This window comes from Carya illinoinensis, chromosome 14 (assembly GCF_018687715.1).
Source record: "Carya illinoinensis cultivar Pawnee chromosome 14, C.illinoinensisPawnee_v1, whole genome shotgun sequence".
Classification (NCBI taxonomy): Eukaryota; Viridiplantae; Streptophyta; class Magnoliopsida; order Fagales; family Juglandaceae; genus Carya; species Carya illinoinensis.
The window spans coordinates 5987758-6014426 of record NC_056765.1 but is presented as its reverse complement, the minus strand read 5'-3'; the positions used below and the strand labels follow the sequence as shown (position 1 = coordinate 6014426).

Here is a 26669-nt window from a genome sequence, read left to right as displayed (position 1 = left end):
CTCATATTAATGCTCCAACATCTCACTTTACATTGTTAATGCAAATGCCACGACACAGACCCACATAGCCACATATATATCTACCCCGTCCATGAGTTCTGCACCGAAACTGAGCACGTTTCATGCAATTTATATACTAGGAAAATCAAACATTTTTTCAAGCATATGATGTTGGTTTTCCGATCGAGGGTGGATAGAGAACCTGGCTGTGGTGGTGCTGACGGCAGCCTTAGATCATGACCCACGAAACGCAGCCCGACCCACGAACTGCCAACCCACGTCGCTGACCCACTGTCGCTGACCCGAGGTGATGGCCCACGAAGCTGACCAGAGGTGATGGCCCACGGATCTGACCCAAACTCAGCCCACCAAGCTCACCCAAACAAGACTCAGGCTTGACCCACCCAACGCAACCGGCCTGAACTAAACCCACCCAAGCAAAACAGAGGCCCAACGGTGCTTTCAACCGATCTGCACCCACGACGAACTGAAGAAGCTGGGATTGACAAAATGGGGGAAAGTTTCTCTTCGGTCTCAGTCGCACACCAGAAGCGGGAAAATATTTGCCGAAATGATTCAATCGACTGATTTCTTCCATTTTACTTCGGTCGGGATTGCCTGCCGATTACCTTTCCCGACTGAGTGTAGAATTGTTGTTTGATTTATATTTTCGAAGTTAATCCTCGAAGCACAAAGCACAGACTTTTTGGCCTCTGCAAAGTATCGACCTTCAACCAAATGTAGCCTTTATTTTTTCTGTTCTGTAACATTTAAACTAAGGGATTAAAATTGAATAAAAACGACATTTGCTTGATGAACAGTAACCCTTCAAATTTAAAGGAACTACAAGTTTAAATGTAGCTCATAGCTTCTCGTTCATCATTGTAGCAAATTCAATGTAGTTCTATTTTGATGAAATTATCATATTTTGCAGTTGGCTAACTTTTGATGAATCCAATACCAATGTTCTTACTTTCTTATTATAAGTACTTTTGTCCGTTTAAAATTTTAAGAGTAGTAATAGGCCGGCTTACCATTTATTCATTATTTATATACAATTGTAAATATAATAATATTTTTTTTATTAATTTTAAACCTATCAAATCAAAAATCAAAATCAAAATAAAATTTAAATAATATTATTTTATTATATAGTTGTAAACAAGTTATTATACAGTAATATCTCTATTATTTTTCTTACACCTACTTTCTTTCTGTTTTAAATTTACTACTCAGTTATTTGTTTTTTTTTTTACTTTTACTTTTTGAATTTGGATTAAAAATTTCAAAACATTACATTCTTGTATAACCTAGACGAAAATAAATTCAATCAATCAACATAATCATATAGTTTAATTAAAAATAAATTTAATTTTATAAAAACATCTTCTACTTTAACATAAAATTATAAAAAAATTATAAGTTTGATATTCTCATTAATTATAATTTACAATATGTATATCACAGTTAAGTGCTATGAAAAGGAGTCTCGAGAGTGTTTTTGAAACTTTAATAAGAGTAAAAGAAGGTTATTTATTTATAAAATTCAATTTTTTAAATTAAATTACACGATTAGGTTGATTGATTGAATTTAGTTTGTTCTAAATTATGCAAAGTGGTCATGTTTTATGATTTTTAATCTAAACTCAAAAAGCAAAAAGAAAAAAAAAATAGCTAAGTACTAAAACAGTAGCGAAGAAGGTGTCATTGTCATTTCTGATCTTGTGGAAATATAGATAATACCCAAGTTGCTCTTAATTAATATTCAATGACAGACAGCTTGCATATATATATATATATATATATATATATGTATGTTCTTCGGTTCTGTGAGCGCCATCAGTGTACGTGCGTGTGTGTATATAACCATCGATCTAAGTTCTTCTTCGACAGGTGATCACTTTTTACAGTGGGATTTACAAGCAGTTGAAGTTGGAGCGGCCCCTCATCCGTCCTTGTGAGTAAGATCTACTCTGTTTTCTTTTTCAGTTTAGAGATGCAGTTCAACACTTTATTTCATCACTAGTATAATAAAGCAAACGCACAATTCCAATTTTGACTAATGTTTCCAACACCGCACCAGAAGATTTGTTTTTTTTTTTTTTCTTCTTTTTCGTTCATCAATATTATAAGTTTGTTAGTTGTGTTTCAACTAATTTCACGTGATATGAGTAAGAAAACTAAGTAAGAATGGTACTGCATGGAACTTCAACAAGATTTGAAACCCAAGTATTTTTAATGGACCCTATGAAAAAATGAATGTAGCTGCTAAATAATTTATTTAAATATAAGGAACATATATATATATATATATACCTTCAAAAAAAAAAAAAAACAGAGACCCAGATCTGAGATTTTATTCTTCAGTTTATGTGTGATTTTTGGGCATTAGTGATATCATGAAGTTGTTTCAACTTTTTAATTAACACTACCCCTACCTATATACTTTTCCCCTCTATCTATGTTAATTACTTGGTTCAGTCATTTGATCTTAATTTTCTTGAATAAAATTGTAACTTGATATAGGAGCGAGGCATACCCATGGAATCCGGATTGAGAAGTATTATTGTCTTTTAGGATCGATGAAGATAAATTATTTTTTTTTAACAAATTGAAGGTTTCATATATATATATATATATATATATATATATATATATATATATATATATATATTTAAAACTTGTATTGAGAAATATTATTGAATTTTTCAAATATGTAATATGTTTTTAAAATTATAATTTTATTATTTTAAAATATAATTTTTTATATACAATTATTTATATATATAATATAATTTTTATATATAATGATTATCTCAAAATGGTATATAATTGAAAGATGGTGATATATTTTGATTCCAATATCCCAACTCGAATAGTTGCCGAGACTGAATTCAATACTTTAATTTTGAGTCTTTGACCCATCAAAAGTAGTTCTTTTGTGATAAGGAACGACAAGGAATTGGGAAAAACTGCTTTAAGGGGTGACCGACCCACCATTATCAAAGGTGGAGTTCTACCAAACATCAATCCAGTATTGTTTTGTTGTGAAAAACGATGACAATGAATCGAGAAAGAGAATATAGAACGAGAAAAAACAATCACACATGACACAAGATTTACGTGGTTCGGCAAATTAAATACGTCTACGGGAGTTGCAGAGAATTTTATTATTGAGGAATATCACACTACAATGATCGATCTCAATATAGTACGTCCACTATGTTCTCTTACATGGCCATATGATATATCAACCATATATATACTCAAACGGCGGAAAAACCCTAGAGCTGTGAAAAAATGAGTGTTCGCTCGAGCGGCGTGTCGAGCGCACGTCGAGCGAACTTCCTTCCCGCATCCGCTCGAGCTCACTGTCGAGCTGACATCGAGCATTCAACTTTGCCTGACTTCACTCAAGCGGCCAATGCCTCCGCTCAAGCGAAAAACTTCCTACTCGAGCTCACTGTCGAGCTAACATCAAGCGTTCGAATCTGTCTGACTTCGCTCGAGCGGCCAATGCCTCCGCTCGAGCGGTGTGGACCAGACTCCACAATACTCAACAATTCTCCTACTTGGAGACTAGTACACTCGCTGTATCGCCATCTTCCTCAAACACGATATCCTCCACCTCTGCAACTCACTGCCCCTGTCTTCATGCTAGAAGACCAACTGAAGTTGCGCACAACTTCAGTTTCTCAAGTGTAACACCCTTTGTCAACATATCAGCAGGGTTCTTGTTACAAATCTTCTCAAGTAACAACTGTCCGTCATCTAACAATGATCGTATGAAGTGATACCTGATCTAAATGTACTTGGTCCTGGAATGAAATGCTGTATTCTTGGCAAGGAATATGGCACTCTGACTATCACTGTAGAGAGTGCCTTTCTAATTCTTTTTACCCAACTCCTCCAAGAAGCCCTGTAGCCATACCATCTCCTTTGCAGCCTCTGACACTGCAATATACTCAGCTTCTATAGTGGACAAAGAAACTGTTTTCTGTAGATTAGAACCCCATGACACTGCAGTACCACCAAGTGTATAAACAAAGCCTGTGGTACTCTTTCTGCTATCAACATAGCCCTACACCTCCAAGCTCTCTCCAGAGAAACACAAACAAGTTTCTGAGGAACCCTTTAGGTACCTAAAAATCCATTTCACTGGTTCCCAATGTTGCTTTCCTGGGTTACTCATGTATCTACTCACAACTCTCACTGCATGGGTAATATTCGGTCTTGTGCAAACCATAGCATACATAAGTGAACCAACAGCTAAGGCATAAGGAACCTTACTCATGTAATCTTGTTCCTCCTCTGACTCAGGTGACTGATTCTTGCTGAGTTTGAAGTGACTGCCCAAGGGTGTGCCAACTGGTTTGGCCTTGTCCATATTGAACCTGCTGAGTACCTTTTTCACATACTCAGCCTGTGAGAGTTTCAACGTACCTCTGACTCTATCTCTGACAATTCTCATGCCAAGGATTTGCTTTGCAGTTCTCAAATCCTTCATTGCAAAGTGCTCTGACATCTGTTTCTTCAGATTATTGATCGCATCAATACTAGCCCCTACAATAAGCATGTCATCCACATACAACAGTAGAATAATATAAGAATTGTCAAAGTGCCTGACATAGCAACAGTGATCTGCCTGACATCTAGTGTACCCTGCACTGTGCATGAAGTTATCAAATTTCTTGTACCACTGTCTAGGAGCTTGCTTCAGGCCATACAAGCTCTTCCTCAGTCTGCAAACTGAACATTCCTTTCCCTGTACCACAAACCCCTCAGGCTGATGCATGTAGATGTCTTCTTCAAGGTCTCCATGAAGAAAAGCTGTCTTCACATCTAACTGCTCAATAAATAAATCTTCAGTAGCAACCATAGCCAGTACCATCTTGATGGTTGTGATCTTTACCACAGGAGAAAAGATCTCAGAGTAATCAATACCCTGCTTCTGCTGAAAGCCTTTTACAACAAGTTTGGCCTTGTACCTCTTACTGCCATCATGCTCAGTTTTCACCCGGTACACCCACTTGTTGTGTAATGCCTTCTTCCCTGATGGAAGTTCTGTCAACTCCCATGTCTGATTCCCTAATAGGGAATCCATCTCATCTTTCATGGCCAGCTCCCACTTGCTAGAATTTTTATCTTGCAAGGTTTCTTCGTAACTCTGTGGTTCTCCACCATCTGTCAACAAAATGTAATTCAAAATAGGTGAGAAACGCTGTGGAGGACGTATAGTCCTAACTGACCTACGAACTGCAACTGTAGGAGTGGATGGTTCTGAAATTGCCTGCGGAATAATAGGAATGGGTGCATTGGACCCACTCTCCCCGTCACTCACATCTCTACACTGCACTGTGACCTCTGGTAGGTCATCCAATCTTACAAACTCGGACTCTTGAGGAGCTACTACAAAAGCTGTACTAGACTTATCCTTGTACATAATTTTCTCATTGAAAATCACATTCCTGCTTCTTATGATTTTTCGACCCTGATCATACTAGAAACGATAGCCAAATGCCTCGTCTCCATAGCCAATGAAATAACATTTCTTTGACTTAGCCTCAAGTTTACTACGAGCATCAGAATCAATGAGCACATGAGAAAGATAACCAAAAGTTTTAAGGTGAGAAAATTTGACCTCTTTCCCTCTCCAAACCTCCTCAGGCAATCCACAATCCAATGGAACTGATGGCCTTCTGTTTATCAAGTAAATGGCAGTGCTGACTGCATCTGCCCAGAAAGTGGGTGGTAGTCCAGCGTGCAACCTCATGCTTCTAGCACGCACATTAATGGTTCTGTTCATACGCTCAGCAACTCCATTTTGCTGTGGTGTCTCAGGAATGGTCTTCTCCATTCTGATACCCAAAGCTGCACAATACTCCTTGAACCCACCATCGACATACTCACCACCATTGTTAGACCTCAAACATTTCAGTTTCAAGCCTGTCTCTATCTCAACCATGGCTTTCCAAATTTTGAATACATTAAATACATCAGATTTATGCTTCAAAAAATAAACTCATACCTTCCTACTATGGTCATCAATGAACGTGACATAGTAGCGAGAACCTCCAAGAGATGCCACTGGGGAAGGACCCCACACATCTGTGTGCACAAGATCCAGTCTTCCTGTCTTAGGCGTCCTGCCACTTTTCAAGAAGCTGACATTCTTTTGTTTCCCTATAACACAACTCACACACATATTGAGATCAACTGACTTCAGTTCTGGTAGCTTGCCTCTAGACAGAAGTTCTTTCATACCCTTCTGACTCATATGGCCAAGCCTGCAATGCCACAAATCTGCTGTGCTCTCTGCAACGGTAGTAGCAATAGTGTCAATCAAACCAGTAGTCATATATAGTGTACCAGTTTTCTTATCCCGAGCCAGTACCAATGCCCCTTTTGTGACCTTCTAGGTGCTATCTGAGAACACCACTGAATGACCACACTCATTGAGCTGCCCAACAGAAATGAGGTTCTTCTTCAACTCAGGAATGTGCCTGACCTTTTGCAAGGTCCATTTGTTCTTGCCAGAGAGTGCAATATCAATGTCTCCCATCCCCACTACGTTCAAAGCCTCTCCATCAGCCAAATACACCTTCCCAAAATCACCTGCAACATAGTTCCGCATTAGCTCCCGGTGGGAAGATGTATGGAAGGAAGCTCCTGAATCCAGTATCCAGTCATTAACTGGACTATGAACTGCAAGCAATAGTGCATCATGTACTTCTTCAGTTACCACATTAGCACTATCATTCTCGGTCTTCTTAGGGTTTTTGCAGTTATTCTTTATGTGGCCAGCTTTGCCACAATTCCAGCAAGTTGCCTGCTGACCAAGCCTCGACTTGCTCTTGCGCCTGTACTTTGATTTTGATCTTCCTTTGTTTGAGTTCCTATCGTGTAATCTCCCTCGAGAATCAACATTTAGAGCTGAACTCAAACCCGAGGTCTCTCCTGAATCTTTCCTGCACACCTCCTCAGCCAAAATCAAATCATGAATATCATCATATTTCAATTTAGATTTACCAGCAGAATTACTGACAGCCATTCTCATGGCTTCCCTACTATTTGGCAGTGAAACCAATAGTTTCAGTGCACGTATCTCATCATCAAATTCAATTTCAACAGATGACAATTAATTTGTGATAGTATTAAAATCATTCAGATGTTGTGCAATAGACGTACCATCTGCCATTTTCAAATTGAATAATTTTTTCATCAAATGTACCTTGTTATTCGCTGACGGCTTTTCATACATACCTGACAAAGCCGCCATGAGATCCGCAGTCGTCTTCTCCTTGATGACGTTGTGTGCAACGGATCTCTACAGGGTTAATCGAATAACCCCCAGAACCTGTCGATCCAACAGGTTCCAATTAGCATCATCCATCTTTTCCGGTTGCTTTCCCAATAGTGGAAGATGAAGTTTCTTCCCATAGAGGTAGTCCTCTATTTGCATCCTCCAGTATCTAAAATTCGTGCCATCAAATTTCTCGATTTCCAATGCCTTCAATTCATCTCCAGCCATCGTTGTTTCTCAGATCCGAACCTTGGCTCTTAATACCAATTGTTGTGAAAAATGATGACAATGAATCGAAAAAGAGAATATAGAACGAGAAAAAACAATCACACACAACACAAGATTTACGTGGTTCGGCAAATTGCCTACGTCCACGGGAGCTGCAGAGGATTTTATTATTGAGGAATATCACACTACAATGATGGATCTCAACACAGCACATCTACTATGTTCTCTTACACGGCCATATGATATATCAACCATATATATACTCAAACGGCGGAAAAACCCTAGAGCTGTGAAAAATGTGTGTTCGCTCGAGCGGCGGGTCGAGCGCGCGTCGAGTGAACTTCCTTCCCACATCTGCTCGAGCTCACTGTCGAGCTGACATCGAGCGTTCAATTCTGCCTGACTTTGCTCGAGCGGCCAATGCCTCCGCTCGAGCGAAAAACTTCTTGCTCAAACTCACTGTTGAGCTAACATCGAGCATTCGAATCTGTCTGACTTCGCTCGAGCGGCCAATACCTTCGCTCGAGTGGTGTGGACCAGACTCCACAATACTCAACATGCTTACCAAAGAAAACCGCTACTTCCGAATCCAAGAAGTTCTCCAAGTAATTGCTACTTGAGCTTCTTTGTCTATATCTACCTTGTGCTAAGTAATGGTATTGTCAAATCTTGGCCAAACTTTAGCTAGTTTGCTTAAGTATGAATGGAATGGAAGGTATTTTATTTTTTGGGGTCTAGTTTCTTGATTCTCTATATGATTCCTGAGAGTTGAGAGAAGATAAGGGAAAGAAATAATTGCTATTTGAAAAGTTACTGACGCGAAAGAGAACTTGTAGTAGAGCTTAAGCTTTCAGCCTAGTGGGAGAAACGAATGTTAAAATAAATAAAAATATTAAAATTAATATTTTAATAGAAAGATAATAGATTTAAAGAGTTCATTATTTAATAGTGTGGAAAGTGATTAATTAAATTTATTAACGTAAATTTTCTAAATTAGGGCACTATTAATACTCTTAAACAAGAAGAATTAATAGCAGCATCACTAGTACTCTTCGTGGATGATTTTATTATCATCAATCACATCGATTGGAATCCCTCTTTAGTATCATCAGTCACCATCGTGAATAAGACATACTGGTGTCCCCAAGTCTTGAGGGATACGAGATAGTGATATACATACTGCCTTAACCATATCAAATGAGACTTTCCTCAATCAATCATGAGGTCACTACTCTTCATTGTGTTTCACTGTTTTGAAGGATCCTTGTCTTTATATATATATAACAATGGTAGCTAGCTATATATATTGAGATCCTTAATTAGAATTTCTGTACGAAATCTGACACTTAAATTAATTGGAAAAAGAACATAATTTATGAAATCTATGTCAATTAATATTGTTGAGTACCATTAATGGCCATTGGGTCTAACATTGCTTGCAATAATGCGTGCAAAATGTCAACATATATTTTTATTTATATATTGACATACAATATATTGACATGTATCGATTGTATAAAAGTATTCTCTGGCCTGCACATAATTTTAAAAATCATCTCAACTAGTTTTAAAAAAGTAAAAAACTTAATTTTCACTAAAAAGACTTTTAGTAAAGCTCTGCAATTAAAAGCTCTACCACGCAATCCAAAACATGTTACCAAAATTCCTAACATGAACTCAGTAGAAGAAATTAAAAATCATTTTTCAAAGTCAAGATCGAAAATGTATTTTTAAGAAATAACAATATTAAATTCTTGAATGTTGCAGCTTTACGTGCAATCCAAAGTTCATGCAGAAATAACGTTTGTTCTGCAAAAATTGCTTGGGAAACGTTGGGTAAAATACAAATGGAAATTTATCAGATAATGTGTGAAGGAATTAAGCTCTTCACACAACCCAGGTCTCTCTCTCTCTCTCTCTCTCTCTCTCTCTCTCTCTCTCTCTCTCTCTCTCTCAATATGCACAAACATTATTGGAAGAAGAAAAATAGGCTTATAATTGTAGGAAAGGAAAATTCTCAATACCAAATCTAAAGCTCTTGTAACTTAGTTGTAGTTCTTCTTGTCATTGAAACTTGAGAATTGAAATTGGAATCACCATGACAAGAAGTACAAATAATTTATTTTAGGTGGTTTATCTTAGATCTGATTTTATTTAATTTACAAGAGAGATAAAATTGTAAATCAATTCTTGTCATTTCAATTATTTGGATGGTGTGTCCTTCACACTAGTTTGCAAATAGAAAGAATTAAAAAAAAACAAACAAACATAAAGATAAAGAATTTGAAGACTAGCTAGGTTACAAGATTTGGAAAACTTTAACATCCTTCTCACTCAACTCATGGATGAATCTGGATCGTATTTTTTGGAAAGCACATTTGGATATGGACCAACATTTAAGGGTAGGCAAATAATTAAGTTGAACAAGATGATAGCAAAATGAAATACCCCTTCATCTCCTCAAACGACCTGTAGTACTCATTTTACAAGGTGACCATCAAACTAATCTAACTTTATCTCTCAAACTTCTCCTATTTGTAATTTGCAATGCCTGCTCCCATTAAGATCCAACCTTTTAGATCATACCAGTACTAGTAGTACATTACTTTATTTTTTTAATTATCAATCTCCGTGCTATCAACGATAGAATTTTAACAAGGGGTTAAATTACTTATATAATTTTGTTTAACGATCATTAAATGAACCTGCATGTTTGACCATGTTTGATTTTAAATTTATCGCCATTTTTGCAACATAAGTGACAATTTCAAGAGTAATCTGTGATTTTTCCTCAAAATAATGCATGATTACGTTAAAAATCAATAACGATTTGCTTAAAGATTTTATTGGGCTTGAATATTTGGGAGTGGTAAGTCATACGAGAATGGGGACAAGCCCACATTAAAGACTCAGTTCGTTGGGTTGCATCTTCACATAACACAAATTAACTTATAGGCTTTGCCTGTGGCTAATTATTTGGGCTATTTTAGACTGACAAACATTTAAATAAAGCATCATCCATGAAAAGAAGTGGTACAATGAAATTTGAAAATTAATCGATACAAGCCCCAATAGATAAATTCTGTACAATTATTTTTGTAAAAAGTTGCCGCCACATTAAAAGAGTATAAAACAACTTATTTATTTTAGTGAGATCTACTTTTTTTTTTTTTTATAGGAAATATGCAAACTTCATTCATAAAACAAGCATTACAATGATGAATCAACCCAAATAGTTTGGGATATACATTCAGGAATAACATCCCACCATAGAGCTATATTATCAAGATGCCATGCAAACTTAGCTAGATTATGTGCTACACCATTAGACTCACGGCCTCTATATTGAATAGACCAAGCTGGAAAAGAGGATAGAAGGGTCTTGATTTCATGAATAAGAGAACTCCATAGGGTTGAAGATCTTCCATCCTTTTTTAGTTCTTCAATAACAAGAAGTGCATCACTTTCAATTTGAAGCTCAGCAATACCTAGAGGAATACACAACTGAATTCCTCTCAATATAGCAATGAGCTCTATCTCCATTGGGTCAGCAAGAGCATCTTCTAGTTTACTAGCAGCAAAAGTCACTTGTCCCTTATCATCTCTTAAAACCACACCAATACCAGATCGACATTGATCACTAAAGATTGCTCCATCCACATTAAGTTTCAATGAACCTGCAGGAGGTGGCTTCCATCTGCAACTATACTTCTGTTTTCTCTATTGTGCTTCATGTACTGCAGTATGTTCCTGATATAAGGTGAGAGCATGCTGAATGACTTGGTCTGTTGTCAGCAGGTTGTTTTCAAACATCTTTTGATTTCGCCTATACCATAAACCCCAAGCTATTAAGAACTTCTCTAACTCCCCTACCTTTTACTTCTCAGAACTAATAGAGCTAAGTGCAGACAGTCCACTCTAGGAGATGAATCTGTTATGATAGGAAAGAATTGATTCCAACTGTCTCTAATTAGAGGACAGTAAAATAGAGCATGATTTAAATCCTCCTCTTCTGTATGACACCATTGACAAACAGCATTATCAATCACTTTCCGAGCTTTAAGATTCTGCAGTGTAGGTAGAATATGTTTACATGTCCTCCATGCAAATACTCTCACTCAATGAGGTATATTAAGCTTCCATAACTTCTTCCATAGTAGATTTTGGTCTGTAGTAGTTGAACTTTCAGCTCTGTTTCTATCTGTATCCATAGAGTGAAAAAACTGGTAAGCACTGTTGACAGAATACAGCCCACTTTTCTCATGTTCCCATACCAGTGAATCAGAAACATCCTCAGAAGACAATCTGATAGAAAGCACCTCATTTGCCTCCCTTGCTGGTATCAAGCTTCTGACCTTCTCTATGTCCCATCTTCTTGGATTCTGCATCATCAAAGATGCCACAGAATTATCCCTCTCAGAAGCTGAATCAGTTGCAGTTATAGGAGGAGTAGGTACCAACTTGTGATTTGGAAGCCAATAATCTTCCCAGATATTAATAGATAGACCATTTCCAACACGCCACCTACATCCCTTAAGGAGGTATGTTTTAGCTTCCCAAATACCTCTCCAAACAAAAGAATGTGTGCCACCTAACATTGAATCTTTAAAACTAGAAGTAGGGAAATATCTAGCTTTAAAAATTCTATGAAGAAGAGATGATTCCTGAGTCATAATCCTCCATCCTTGCTTAGCTAAAAGGGCCATATTAAACAACTGTAAATTCTTGAATCCCAATCCACCACTAAGCTTTGAATCACACATTTTCTTCCAGCTTAACCAACATATTTTTCTTTCATCTGATTTCTGTCCCCACCAAAACCTTGCCATCATCTCTTCTAAATTAGAACATAAAGACCTTGGTAATTTAAAACAGCTCATAGTGTATGTTGGTATAGATAAGGCCACAGCTTTGAGTAAGATCTCCTTTCCCCCTTGTGATAATAGCTTCTCTTTCCACCCTTGCATTTTGGCCCAAACTCTATATTTTAAGGTTGAGAAAGCTTGATATTTACCTCTTCCAACCATAGTTGGCAAACCAAGGTATTTATCATATTGTTGAAACTGGTGCACTCCCCAAAACTGCATAATCTCATCCATCTGGGGCTGATTTACATTCTGACTGAAGGCCATGGAGGTTTTTTCACGATTAACCTTTTGACTAAAGGCTTTCTCATAGATGTCCAGCTGATGTTGGAGGTTTAAGCATGTTTGCATATTAACTCTACTAAACAGAACCACATCATCTGCAAATAACAGATGATTTAGCTTGGGGGTCCCTCTGCAAACTCGAATTCCTTCAACTTGATTATGGGAGTTAGCTTGATCCAATAATAGAATTAAACCTTCAGTACATAGTAGAAAAAGATAGGGAGAGATAGGATCTCCTTGTCTCAACCCACGAGTTGGATATATAGGTCGCTTTGGTTCTTCATTTAGAAGAATAGAGAAAGAATCTGTTTGAACACAAAACATAATCAACTTCACCCATTTTTCACTAAACCCCATCTGTTCCATCACTTTATGAAGAAAACACCACTCAATCCTGTCATAAGCTTTACTCATATCCAATTTTAGTAACATAAAGCCATCCTTCCTTTTCCTCTTCCTTCTCAGAAAATGAACCATCTCATAAGCAACTAGCACATTGTCAGTAATAAGTCTTCCAGGAACAAATATTGTTTGAGATGGTGAAATGATAGCAGGCAAACACAGCTTCAATCTATTGGCTAGAATCTTTGAAATCAATTTGTATATCACATTACATAGACTTATTGGTCTATAATCTGACACTAACTCAGGGTTTTTTCTCTTTGGAATCAGGGTGACATAAGTGTGGTTGATGGCAGATGGAAAGTAACCATTATTCAATGCATGAAGAATTGATTCAGTAACATCCTTGCCCACCACTGACCAATATTTTTGATAAAAGAGGGGACTCATACCATCTGGACGAGGTGCCTTTGTTGGATGCATCTCATTTAAAGCCCTCTTTACCTCATCTTCTGAAAAAGGCAAATCCATTTGTTCAACCATATCAGGTGTTATTCTGCCTGCCAGACCTTGTAAAAAGCCCATACTTCCCACTTCATCAGCAGCTTTAAAGAGAGAGTTAAAATAATCAAGAATAATTTCATCTCTTCTTTCATTATTCTGCCAAACTCCATTCGAATCCTTCACTTCTTTTATCCAATTCTTCTTCTTTCTCTGTGTTGCCTTATGATGGAAGTACCTTCAGTTTTTATCACCCTCAGCTAACCACAAGGCCTTGGACCTCTGTTTCCACATTATCTCATTTCTGGTTAACCATTTTTGGACCTCATTTCTAGCTTCTTGTAGCTTCTGTCTGTTATCAGAGAGAGGGTCTGCCTGATGTACCAAACATAGCTAGTCTTTTACCTTTTTTAAATTCCTTTGCACATGACCAAAAATAGTTTTATTCCACACTGTAAGTTTCTCACCACAGTGTTTAATTTTCCTCATTACAAGGCTCAAATCTTTCCTTCCTTCAACGCCCCTCCAAGCCTCTTGAATAACCTGTTTACAGTCAGTAGCATCAACCCACATTGCTTCAAATCTAAACAATTTCTTTCTTGGACCTTGTACACTCCCAGCTGTGAGCTTCAACATTATTGGCACATGGTCAAAATAAGCTATAACCCCATGAATAACAGAAGCCATTGGATAAAAAGAATGCCACTTCAAATTTAATAAGAACCTGTCCAATCTTTCACTAATACAATGAGCCATTTCCCTTCTGTTACACCATGTGAAAGGAGTACCATTAAATCCCAAATCATGTAAATGACATTCATCAATAACATCCGTAAAAGCCTTCATTTGTCTATCAGGTTTGTCTCTACCTCCACTCTTTTCAGCATTACTTAGAATCTCATTAAAGTCTCCCAAAATCAACCAGCCTTTATCACTAGGAACCAGTAATGTTCTCAATAAATTCCAGGACTCATGCCTCTTACTCACATCTGAATTGCCATAAAAACCAGTTAACCACCATGACTCAACATTCTCCTCCTCCTCAGTAACTTTTGCATGTATGTGAAACTTAGAAAAAGTCTGAATTTCCACCTTGAATCTGTTATTCCAGAAAAGAGCAATTCCTCCACTTTTGCCTTCACAACTCACAGCAAGACAATTTTGAAATCCCAACTTATACTTCATCCTTTCCATAACTCTTGCATTAAGTTTTGTCTCTTGAAGAAACAAAATGTCAGGAACTTTATTTCTGACCAAGTCAGAAAGGGCCTAAACTCCCACTGGGTTCCCAAGCCCACGGGAGTTCCAACTTATAAGACTCATTGTTCCCGGCAGGGCTGTTGCATAGCCACTGCCGATCCCAATATAGAGTTAACTTTTTTATTAGAACCAATCTTAATACAGCAATCATGATCAGTAGAAAGAGTAATAAACTTACCTTTCTTAGATGCTGGAAAAGTACGTGGTATTTGTCTATTTGAGACTTATATCTAGCATTGCTTATCAAATTTACTAGTTTTAATATAACTTGCATTAATATCATTATATATATATATATATATTTATATCTATATATATAAATCCTATATATGTGCTGAAATTTAAAATCAACACATGCATACAAAATATGATATCATTATATATGTACGTATTTGTTTTTTGGAAAGTACGTACGTGTCGAAGACGTTGTTTCATTTATTTTATTTCATAATTCTTTGTATAATATGAAAAGCGGAGATCAAAAAGCATATCAATTATATGTATACTATATATATATGCATGGCAGGGCCTCTGGGGGAGAATGAATTTGCTGCCTTACTCAAGGCTGTGCGAAGTGGTGATTGGGAAACTACAAGAGCATTGCTTAAGCTCGACCCAGCTGCATTGAAAAGAAGAACTTGTACAATTATGGGTGGGACAGTTCTTCACGCTGCTGTTGATGCTGAACAGGAACTTATAGTGGAGAAGTTGGTCGATATGATTTCGGAACCTGATAGCTTAAAAGAAATGAGAGATAATTTTTGCTTTACAGCTCTACATCAGGCAACTACTAGTGGGAATTGCCGAATCGCAATGTGCTTGATTAAGAAGTACGAAGGCTTGGTCAGCGTTAGAAATATTGACAGAGAACTTCCAGTTACTATGGCTATGGGCTTTGGGCATAAAAAATTGGCTCGCGAGCTCTATCATTTAACTCCGCCTGGAGATTTGGAGGCAGAAGAAGGTTGGCAAGGAGCCGCACTTCTTAAGAGCTCTATCTATGCCAGAGATTTAGGTAACAAATATTACTGCATGTTTTTTCCTCTTCCAACTATTCATTCCGGTGATTGGATTAATTAATTAGATATATGTACGTATATACAACAACGTACACATGATGATGATGCAAGATATTGCTTTGGATTTAATGTTGCGTTGTCCTCGTTTGGCTTTTGCCGTGGGGAGGCGAGATTACTCCCCTTTGGAGGTATTGGCTAATTCGACTGAAGCATTCGAGAGTGGAAAAGGGATGGTGTTTTGAAAATAATGGATCTACGATCACTGTTAGTACCACTCTTTTTTATCTCTTAACTTTTCCATTAATTGGGCTCTTTTTCGTAAAAAGAATTTCTAAAATACAATTCATGCTTTTATGCATACAAGAATTTCCTATTCTCGTACCTAATTGGTTGAGTAACATTAATGAACAGCTCATTTTACAGTCAACTAATATATATGATAGTGAAACATCATCAACGGTATTACTAGCGTATTTGAATGTCAACAAAGTTGTATAAATATCATAAAATAATTATAAGTGTATTATTATTATTCACTCTTAAATAATTGAAGGTGATAACATAATATTGAAGTATTCTCTGACTCTACCAACTAAGGCTGCATGCAAATAAACAAATCTACTTGACAAGTTATTAGAAATTAGTTTGACTTGATTCGTTTATTAAATGAATTAATGTTAATTGTGAATACAAAGTTATGATCAATTCATAAATGAAATAATCCGTATCAATTCTCAAATGCAAACTTCGTGTATTGAATATTTATTTATTAATTTTCTTGTTTTACTCAAAAGAATATTAATTGCTCTATATATGATCAAGTACTACTAATTAAAATTTAAAAGTACCGCCATATTATTATTTGGATTTTATTTGCCTATTTTGTTTTTTGATGGGCGAAGGTATACACATTTCATTAGATCGTGCTGCCAATCAATTCCGTTCCAGCCGTTTCCGTTATGGAGAAGAAGATATCAGACCAGGTATGTACATATGTACGTTAATGACTTTACCTAATTTCTTTTCCTCGAATTTGACTACTGACATTAATGTTAATGATTAAAGTTTGGGCGGCTTCTTTTTTCTATCAGAATTAATAAAGATTATGAGCAAGTTTAATTTGCTTTTACTTAATTTGCAGTGCGAGCTGATATGTGGCGCCATCTCTTAAAGTTCTTGGGTATAATTTTTTTAATAAATTTTTTAAAATTTGTTAGTCATCATTATTTATTATTATTTCATCCAAATGCAAACTTCGTTTATTGAATATTTATTTATTAATTTTCTTGTTTTACTCAAAAGAATATTAATTGCTCTATATATGATCAAGTACTACTACTTATTAAAATTTAAAAGTACCGCCATATTATTATTTGGATTTTATTTGCCTATTTTGTTTTTTGGTGGGCGAAGGTACACGCATTTCATTAGGTCGTGATGCCATTCAATTCCATTGCGACAACCGTTTCGATTATCGATCAGGTATGTACATACGTACGTTAATGACTTTACCTAATTTCTTTTCCTCGAATTTGACTACTGACATTAATGTTAATGATGAAAGTTTGGGCGGCTTCTTTTTTCTATCAGAATTAATAAAGATTATGAGCAAGTTTAATTTTCTTTTACTTAATTTGCAGTGCGAGCTATATGGCGCCATCTCTTAAAGTTCTTGGGTATAATTTTTTTAATAAATTTTTTAAAATTTGTTAGTCATCATTATTTATTATTGTTTCATCCAACTTATAAATTAACCCGCACGCATGTATTAATGTTTTGTAATTTTCAAATTAATTATATAGGATGCAAGCATTTTTATGAGATGAAGTTGGTACGAGAACAATTCCAAGAACTTCTGTCTCGTATGTGCAAAGCGATATCAACTATTCCAAGGCAAGAAGAGCAAATTGATATTACTATGCCACTAATCAAGCTTGCTACCAGTAGAGGCAACTTTGAATTTGTTTATCAGTTACTCAAAGCAAATCCTAGTCTTCTGTGGATCACAGATCCTATTGAAAGAAGGAACATGTTCCATTGGGCCGTCGTGCATCGTCAACATAGGATCTTTAGCCTAGCATACAACTTAAAAAAGAAGCATTATCTACTACATACAGTAGATAACTAAAACAATACCATGTTGCATCTGGCAGGGATGTTGCCAAAATATTCTGCTATCGATCACATAAGAGGTGCAGCTTTGCAAATGCAAAGAGAAGTTCAATGGTTTAAGGTCAGTTCCATCCATCTCTCCCTCCTTTATTATTTTGCTCTTGACCATACCCTCTTTAAATTGATCTAGAGATAGATATTCAAAGAGAGAAAGAAGAACGTACAGCAATAGTACCATGTAATGTGTCTGAAGTCATGACCTTGAGCCCATTTGCTGTACTTTAATATGTCTTAAAATCTACATTTATTACCAAATTTATTGATAGGCAGAGAAATTACCATGACAGGATTAATTTGCTGCTGTCTTTTAAAACGTTTTCTTTTATTTTCTATTTTTTTAATTCCCCTACATTAATGTAGGGAATGTGGCACTTAACTTCAAAATAGCGGTAATTTTTTTTATTTTAAGAACTCTACTATGGAATCATATATCTTAATTAGAAACTTTAAGAACTCTGAAGTATTATATTCATATATAGTAATAGAATAACTTTGTTTTGCATTCTATGTTTGCTGGTGTTGCAAGATTGCAGCTAAGCATTTATTATAAGAAAGCTAAAATTCTCGCTGTCAAATTTTCATTCCAAAAATATGGTAAACAGATTAAACTAAAAAAAAAATTACAAATTTGAAAAAAGAACTATCGTTACAATTCCTTACGCATTCATATTTTAAATGAATGATGTCTTTATAATATAAGTTATAAAATAATATTCTTTTTATAGAAATACATACAATTTAAAATATAATTGTATAAAAATTAAGACAATAAATTTCATAATTCAAATAGGCAAAAGATTGAAGTAATAGGTGCGCAGAAGCCAAGAAGAAGCTATAAAAAAAAACTTAATGATTGTTGAATAGTGATATATTATAGATAATTCTTTTGCAATATTCTAGTTGTGATTTTTTCCTAATATTTTTATTTAATAAATGTAGGAGGTGGAAAGCATTTGCCCTCCCTCTTGTAAGGACCATTTAAACAACAACGGTCTGACTGCCATACAATTGTTTACGACAGAGCACCAAGAATTGAGGAAAGATGGAGAAAAATGGATGAAGGGCACTGCAACTTCTTGTACTGTGGTCAGCACCCTTATCATGACCATCATGTTCGCGGCAGCATTTACCATTCCGGGTGGTAACAACCAAGATACAGGCTTGCCAATCTTCATGCATGACAAACTATTTAATGCTTTATAGTTGCTGATTCTCTCTCACTATTTTCTTCTTCGACTTCAGTAATGATGTTTTTAGGAATCCTCACATCGCGGCATGCAGAAGAAGACTTTCTTACATCCTTGCCCAGAAAGATGATCATAGGCATTTTCGCTCTCTTCTTCTCTATTGCAACTATGATGATAGCCTTTTCTATTGCTCTTTTACTCATGTTAAGTGGAAAATATTTGATTGTTGTTCCTATCATTGGATTGGCTGGTATTCCCATCATTCTATTTGTATTGGTGCAATTTCGCCTTCTTATTGACATGCTTGGTTTAACCTATGGATCAGGCATCTTTGATAGGAACATAAAGTCCTTGTTTTAACTTTTTACCTTATTTGTTATAATGTTGTATTGATATATGGTAAACTAAGTAGAATTGATGATTATTTTTTGTTGGGACAAATAGCTTAACTTATGTCGCATATTTTGTTATTCCTATTTTACACTAATGTTCACCCAATATAATTTTGTTTGTGTTTGATTTTTTTCTACAGAAGAATTAGGACTAAACTTCTATGATACAAGACTTGATAAATATTATTATATCATTTCTACATGTTTATACCTCTCCCATTCCAATTCTTAAAATTAATCTAGGGTTTTAACTATATTGAGCAAACCAACTCGCATGAAATCCTCCACTCATTCACCTCCAGTCCCTTTGCTTTTGATGTGGCAATTAGAAATTCAAGATGTATAGCAACAGCAATGCATTGATCATCTACAGGATAACTTATTTTTGTTATGAGTAGAGAAAATGACGGCACAAATCTTATCTTCGGAGAAGCTACAATGACTAAATTAGTTCTTAAAGAAGCTCAAGCTTGTGGATTAAAATATCTTGTATTAGAAGGATACTCCAATGTAGTGATCATTTTAGCTATCAACAAGCCCTTGTTAACCACAAATTGGAAGATCAACTCATAATTGACCGATGTCAGATTCTTTATAAATAATTTTGACGATTGGAGTGACTACTATACATCAATCTCAAAATCAATGTGCACATAATGTTTTTTTTTTAAGAATGTGCACATAATGTTGCGCAAAGATCCACCTCTCTAATTTATATATTATTAAACATCAATTTAGCTTTTTTAGTTTGTAAAATCATTTACATACAACTCTTCTCACAATCATTTTTACAATTATATTTTAAATAAATGATATTTTTATAAAAATAACTTATAAAATAACCTCATTTTACAAAAAAACTTTCAATTTAAAATATGATTATATGCAATTATGAATCATGCAATACTTGCTTGGGAGGGGAAAACAAAAAGGAAAATTTGATGTTGTTAACCGAGTCTTGCAAGATTATGCTTAAAAATTAGGAGTGTAACAAGTCTGGTTTAGTCCGATTTCGGACATATTTTAGAATTGAATCGGTATATATCGGTTTTAAGATTTGAAAAACCTATACCACACCAATTACACCCCTAAACTGGTACTTTTAGATTTACCGGTTCCGGTCCAGTTTTTTCACTATATTATATAGTATATATATTATAGTATATAAAAATATGGTGATAATATATTATAGTATATTATAATATATATTATAAATGTATTATAGACTATAGTGATGTATTATAGTATATTATAATAGATATAATATTAGTAAAACTACTAATACAATAGACTACAATGATAATATATAATTGGTTCTATAGGATTTAAAAATTTAATATTATATTAAATAGTAATTTATTATATAATACAAATTATTTTATATATAATTATATATTATATATAAATTATATATAATATAAAAATATAAAAATATTTTATATAATATTAAAATTTAAAATATATATATATGAACCGGTCTGATCCGATTTTAGAAAAAAAAAATTGAAATTATTACCAGATGATGATTTTGCCAAAGTACAAAAGGAGCAAAACAGAGCACTCAACATTGTTGTGCTAACAACATTGCGTGCCTCCCAAAATGCTAACAAACTTCTTGAATTGTGTAGAGTTGTTTAGGGGCAATTTAGTATATTCATTTGTACATAATATTCTTTTCTTCTTAGATAAATAGCGTACTGTTCATTTTGGTTTTACACATTGAATAGAATTGATCAACATTTTCCTCACTCTATCGTCTTCCTCATATTTTTACCTTCTCCTTTCATCTGATAGTAACCTCACCAAACTAGACCTTTTGCCAACTCTGACATGGTATCAAACAGGTGAAAATGGCTACCATTGATCCTCCCACCACCAAATTTACAGACCTCAGTAACCCAACCAACCCATATCAACTTGAGACCTCTAATAACCTAGGAACTTGGCTTATGACCGAACCCCTTACCACGGAAAATTATCCTCCCTGGTCTCATGCCATTCAACAAGCTCTTTGGGCCAAAAATAAACTCGGATTCATTAATGGAACCCTCTCCAAACCCTATTCATCCGATGAGCCCCTTTTTGATTTTTGGGAACAATGCAATGACATGCTTGTCTCATGGCTCCAAAACTTCATTACTCTGCGTTTACGCCCCTCAATTGCAGTTGTTGATATTGCCGATAAATTATGGAGTGATTCTCTCTCCAAAATGGACCTCGTATCTATGAGTTGAAGAAGACCCTCACCAATTTGTCCCAAGACATTGATACTGTCAGCATCTACTACATTAAATTAAAATCTCTTTAGGATGAATTGTCTATATATGATCGCTACCTATTTGTTCTTGTGACTCAATGAAGGTTATCTCTAACTATTATCAAAGGAACTGCGTGATTCAATTTCTCATGAGTCTCCACGACTCTTTCACCAACGTACAGGACCAAATTGTGCTCATTGACCCACTGCCACCAGTTACCAAATTCTTCTCCTACATTCAACAACAAGAACGCCATCGACTCATTACTTCGGCTACCCCTAGCGTTGATTCAGTTGCTTTGGTAGCTCGAAAATTCTCTTCCAAACCTTCCAATTTTGCTGTCAAGGGGGACATACCTTACTACTCCCACTGTAAGATCACATGCTACACTTTGGCTCAATGCTTCAAGTCGGGCAATGCTGAGGCCCCCTTGTGTACTCACTGCGAGATGACCGAACACGTAGATGATCGTTGCTACAAGTTACACGGTTACCCTCTCGGTCACAAAGCTTTATAAACCTCACATCAATGTTGTTGTTATCGAGTCTCCTAATTCCACAAGCTCTTTTGAATCCAACATGGCGTTGACTAAGGAGCAATACAATGAGCTCATAGCCTTGCTGCACAACCGGAATTCTCCTGCTTCTTCCACAAATCACCTCCAAATAGTTCACTCTCCTCACCCACATACTTCTAACACCGCTGATACCTCTTGTTGTTTATCATCCTATTTTAATTCTTCTACAACATGGATCATTGACACGGATGCTACTGACCATATGGTTTGTAGCCCCTCTTTTTTCACTCACATCACATCCTCAGTTTCATACTCTTTCAAACTCCCCGATGGCGACTTCACCCCTATCACTCACGTTGGTATTGTGCAATTAACAGCCACTCTTATTCTTCATAATGTTTTGCGCGTTCCAACGTTTTCTTTTAATTTGCTATCTGCTGGAAAGCTTGCCAAATAACTCAACTGTTGCCTTAAATTTCTTTCTGACTTGTGTTTTATACAGGACCTTCCTCCTTAGACAATGATTGGGAAGGGTAGCATGGCACACAGACTCTATCACCTCCTCACCGAAAATGTCTTGCCTCATGCCTTGGTGCATACACTATCTCAGAATTTCCATCATCACAATTTTATTTCAGCTACTGTAAAGCCTATCGACAGCACCTTTGATTTATGGCACTGTCGATTAGGTCATACCTCACCTTCCTGAATACAACTTATCCATGATCCTCATGTAATTACTCAATTGAATACAAATAAAAATTTACCTTGTTTAATTTGCCCTCTCGCCAAACAAACATGTTTGCTTTTTTCTTCTAGCACCCATTCTACTCTTGCTTGTTTTGATTTAGTGCACCATGACTTATGGGGGCCACACTCAATCCCAGCCAATTCACATTTCTTTCTTACTATTGTTGACGATTTCTCTCGCTATACTTGGGTTTACATTTTGAAAAATAAATCCGATGTACAACCTTGTATTAAAACTTTTTTCCATTTAGTCATTACTCAATTTAATACTCGAGTCAAAATTTTACATAGTGACAATGGCTTAGAATTTCCATGAACAATTTTTATTTTGACACAATATCACCCATAAAAATCTTATGTCGAGACCCAACAAGATGGTTTGATCGAACAAAAACATAAACACCTTCTTCAATAGCTCAGACTCTTAGATGTCAATCTGGCATCCCTTTACATTTTTGGTCAGATTGTATACTCACTGCAACATACTTAATAAATCGGATACCCACTCCACTCCTTCGAAACAGGTCTTCTATTGAAGTTCTTTTCCACAAACCTCCTTCATATTCCCATCTTTGAGTTTTTGGGTGCCTAGCTTTTGCTTCCACAATTTCTCAAAATTGACACAAATTTGATCCCCGGAATAGATGACTCCTTTGGCGTCAAAGGCTATCGTCTACTTGATCTTGACACACACAAAATATTTTTTTCTAGGAACGTTATCTTCCATGAACATCTATTTCCTTTTCACACACCATCCCATCTCCCCAGCTCTTTATCCCTTCCCCTAATCCTAATTTTCCCAACATTCAACTCCCTGACCCTGAGTCAATTCCAGCCAACGCACATGTATCACCTCCCACCTCATCCGAAACACTCATCAACTAGCTCCCATCTCATCCGAAACACTTACTAACTCAGCTCCCACTTCATCTGAAACACCCACTAACCCAGCTTCCATTGAAGAATCATCCCTTAATTCATTTCCATTTCCTCAACGCTCAACCTGTACTCGTCGCCCTTCCCCTCATTTACATGATTATATCTGCCCCCCTCTTTTCATTCCCCTAACACCTCAGACCATGCAAAATTCACCTTCACAGGATACCCATGCTACCAGTTCTATTTCTTCTCCATCATTGTCCTTGGCAATGCCCTACATCTCAGGTAAACCTTTTCCTCTATCATCTTCCCTTTCTTTTCATAAACTGTCACCTTTTTATCATGCATTTTTGCATCTTCCGTTTCTTCACGCATTCATCTCCATTTTTGATCAATTTGACAATGCATTGAGGAAGAGAGGATAGGCAGAGATGGTGGCGGACTTCCACTCTTTCAACTGCAAAATCCCATGTATAACTCATTTACCCGTGGAGAAACAATTTCAAGATTTGTGTACTAATTCAAAATTTAAGGAGGTACAGTCTAAAGTAATGGAAATTATTTATTCTCATTGTATTCTTATCAAGAAGGAAGGGGCAATTTCGACATATGAAGTTAATGACCAGTTGCAAGTTGAAGGATCCATTAAAAGAGTTACATATATGGCATACTTTAATGAAGAGGAGTGTGAAATAAAGTGCATGTGTGGACTATTTTAGATGAGAGGCATTTTATGTAGGCACATTCTTGCTATTTTCTCAGTAAAGGATGTTTGATCGGTGGACTTAAAAGGAAGACGCTCATAGTAAGAAGCAAAACAAGTAGCGTAGACAGTTCTACTGATCCACAAAGAAAGTATTTTGGAGCTAGAACTGAGATCAATGAGAAATCATTTAAAAGAAGGAAACGTCAAGTTAAAAAAATTAAAAAGAAAAAAAAAAAGAAATCTAAGTAGTATAGAGGTGTGCGTAACCCAAACTTCAAAAAATTATTTATTCTCTGGCTTTCTGCAAAGCTTGACTTTGTTTCAATTATATCCTATCTATTCTCTACTTTCTTACAGCATGTGCTTCCATGTACGTATACAAGGCCTTCCCATCATGTGATTCCATGAACTTGAGAAACTATGCCAAATGTGAGGCCCAAGAAAATAAAATCCCACCATCCAATCTAGGTGAGCATCAAAGCAAACATTTAGTGGGCAAAAATAAAAACCCACAATCCAATCCATGTTCTTTTGCTCCCCCCACCCCCATTTTCCAAGCAACCAACCAGAAACTCAAATATAGCATAAATAACAAAAATTAAGAAGGGACATAATGGTAGCGAAGATGACCAAAAGAAAAATATATTCCGAACAAGAAAATTGTGCAGTTGAATATAATATGCATACCTGAGAGAAAAAGGCATTTAAGGCCGAGGAAGGGGACAACAAACTCGAGTTGAGGAAGGGGACAGCAGTGTCTAGCTAAGGAGGAAGGAATGGGACGACGGTTTCTAGCTAAGGAAGGGGACGACAGTGTCCAGCTAAGGAGGAAGGAATGGGACGATGGTTTCCAGTTGAGGAGGAAGGCAGACTGAATTTTGTCGACTCTTTTTACAGGAAATACACAGGGCACGATTTCAGTTTAATACGCACCATTTTTTCACATAAATGAAATTTCATCTCTACCTTTCCACGTCAAGGGTGCACGACGAGTCCCATGATTCGGGACTGCATAAAGAATTTCTCTTGTTATTATTATGTAACATTCACTATTTTAGGCGGTATCCACCAAGATATAGGCTTGCCAATCATCATGTATGAAAAATTGTTTAAGATCTTTATAGTCTCTATTGCTCATGAAGTTTTTGAGAGTCGTTGCATCATATTATGTAGAAGAAGAATTTCTTTTATCCTTATCTAAAAGATGATAATAGTACTTTTCATATTCCTCTCCTTTTCTATTGCAACTATAGTGATAGCAATCTACCAAAAATCTATCAGCTCACTCTAGAAATCTATCTACCAAAATTAAATAGCGAAATATTACTAATAACTTTGAAAACATGATATTGTAGCTAGGCTAGCTGCTTTTGTTTATTTTCTTGGCAGGTTTCTGACCACAAATAAAAGGGAAAACAAAAAGTTAAACTACACAAAGACTCCCAAGAAGACTCAGATTCACATCTAACATGTTATTCATAATCGCAGCTCATGCAGCTACAGTCATATATAGGACATCATTTCAGTAGCGCATAAGCTAGACAAAAAATGTGAACACTGTGACCACTAAAAAGTTTTTAGTAAAAACCAAACAAAGATAGAATCCAATCACTTTGAGTCTTTGAGCCAGTGAGCCTTATGTGTTTCATATTGTGAATTATGAAGCTTCAGAGCCATAAAACATTGACATTTATGTTTTTCCTACATTGAGATTTACCTTCTCTCTCTCTCTCTCTCTCTCTCTCTCTCTCTCTCTCTCTCTCTCTCTCTCTCTGAAGTGAAGAACATGCTCAAAAAGTTATATAAGAAAATGCCTATATTTACTCTTTATTTGATAAGTACGCCTGTTACTCTTTTATTAAGAACCAAACAGAAAGTGCGATTACACACTTACATGATCTACCCTTGCATCAAGATCAACTGTAAGATCAACTGCAGTAATTGATCATATGAGGATTACCAATTTAGCAATAGTACTTGGTGTTTTTAAAGATGGCAAATTTTC

The 26669-nt window shown here is 35.9% G+C and overlaps 2 protein-coding genes across 2 annotated transcripts; one reads left to right on the top strand and one right to left on the bottom strand.

Moving 5' to 3' along the window:
* Positions 1 to 10741: 10741 nt before the first annotated feature.
* On the bottom strand, positions 10742 to 14718 carry LOC122293496. Its single transcript, XM_043102074.1, has 4 exons — positions 14017 to 14718; positions 13779 to 13899; positions 11715 to 13628; positions 10742 to 11208 (listed from the first exon to the last, which is right to left on the bottom strand). The coding sequence occupies exons 1-4, from the start codon at positions 14716 to 14718 to the stop codon at positions 10742 to 10744; spliced, it is 3204 nt and encodes a 1067-aa protein (XP_042958008.1).
* A 585-nt stretch (positions 14719 to 15303) lies between these two features.
* On the top strand, positions 15304 to 19178 carry LOC122293495. The gene is made up of 7 exons (XM_043102073.1): positions 15304 to 15799; positions 16706 to 16786; positions 16945 to 16983; positions 17217 to 17285; positions 17444 to 17479; positions 17957 to 18036; positions 18915 to 19178. Exons 1-7 carry the CDS (start codon positions 15304 to 15306, stop codon positions 19176 to 19178), a joined length of 1065 nt encoding a protein of 354 aa, XP_042958007.1.
* Positions 19179 to 26669: the final 7491 nt, after the last annotated feature.

Coding starts and splice junctions, on each gene's coding strand:
- LOC122293496 (XM_043102074.1), bottom strand. CDS start 14,718: ATGGAAAGGATGAAGTATAAGTTGGGATTTCAAAATTGTCTTGCTGTG. Junction 13,900..14,016: donor GAAGGAAAGATTTGAGCCTT/GTAATGAGGAAA, acceptor TTGGTACATCAG/GCAGACCCTCTCTCTGATAA. Junction 11,209..11,714: donor AGATAGAAACAGAGCTGAAA/GTTCAACTACTA, acceptor CACCTCCTGCAG/GTTCATTGAAACTTAATGTG.
- LOC122293495 (XM_043102073.1), top strand. CDS start 15,304: ATGGCAGGGCCTCTGGGGGAGAATGAATTTGCTGCCTTACTCAAGGCT. Junction 17,286..17,443: donor CCGTTTCGATTATCGATCAG/GTATGTACATAC, acceptor CTTAATTTGCAG/TGCGAGCTATATGGCGCCAT. Junction 17,480..17,956: donor CCATCTCTTAAAGTTCTTGG/GTATAATTTTTT, acceptor TGCATCTGGCAG/GGATGTTGCCAAAATATTCT.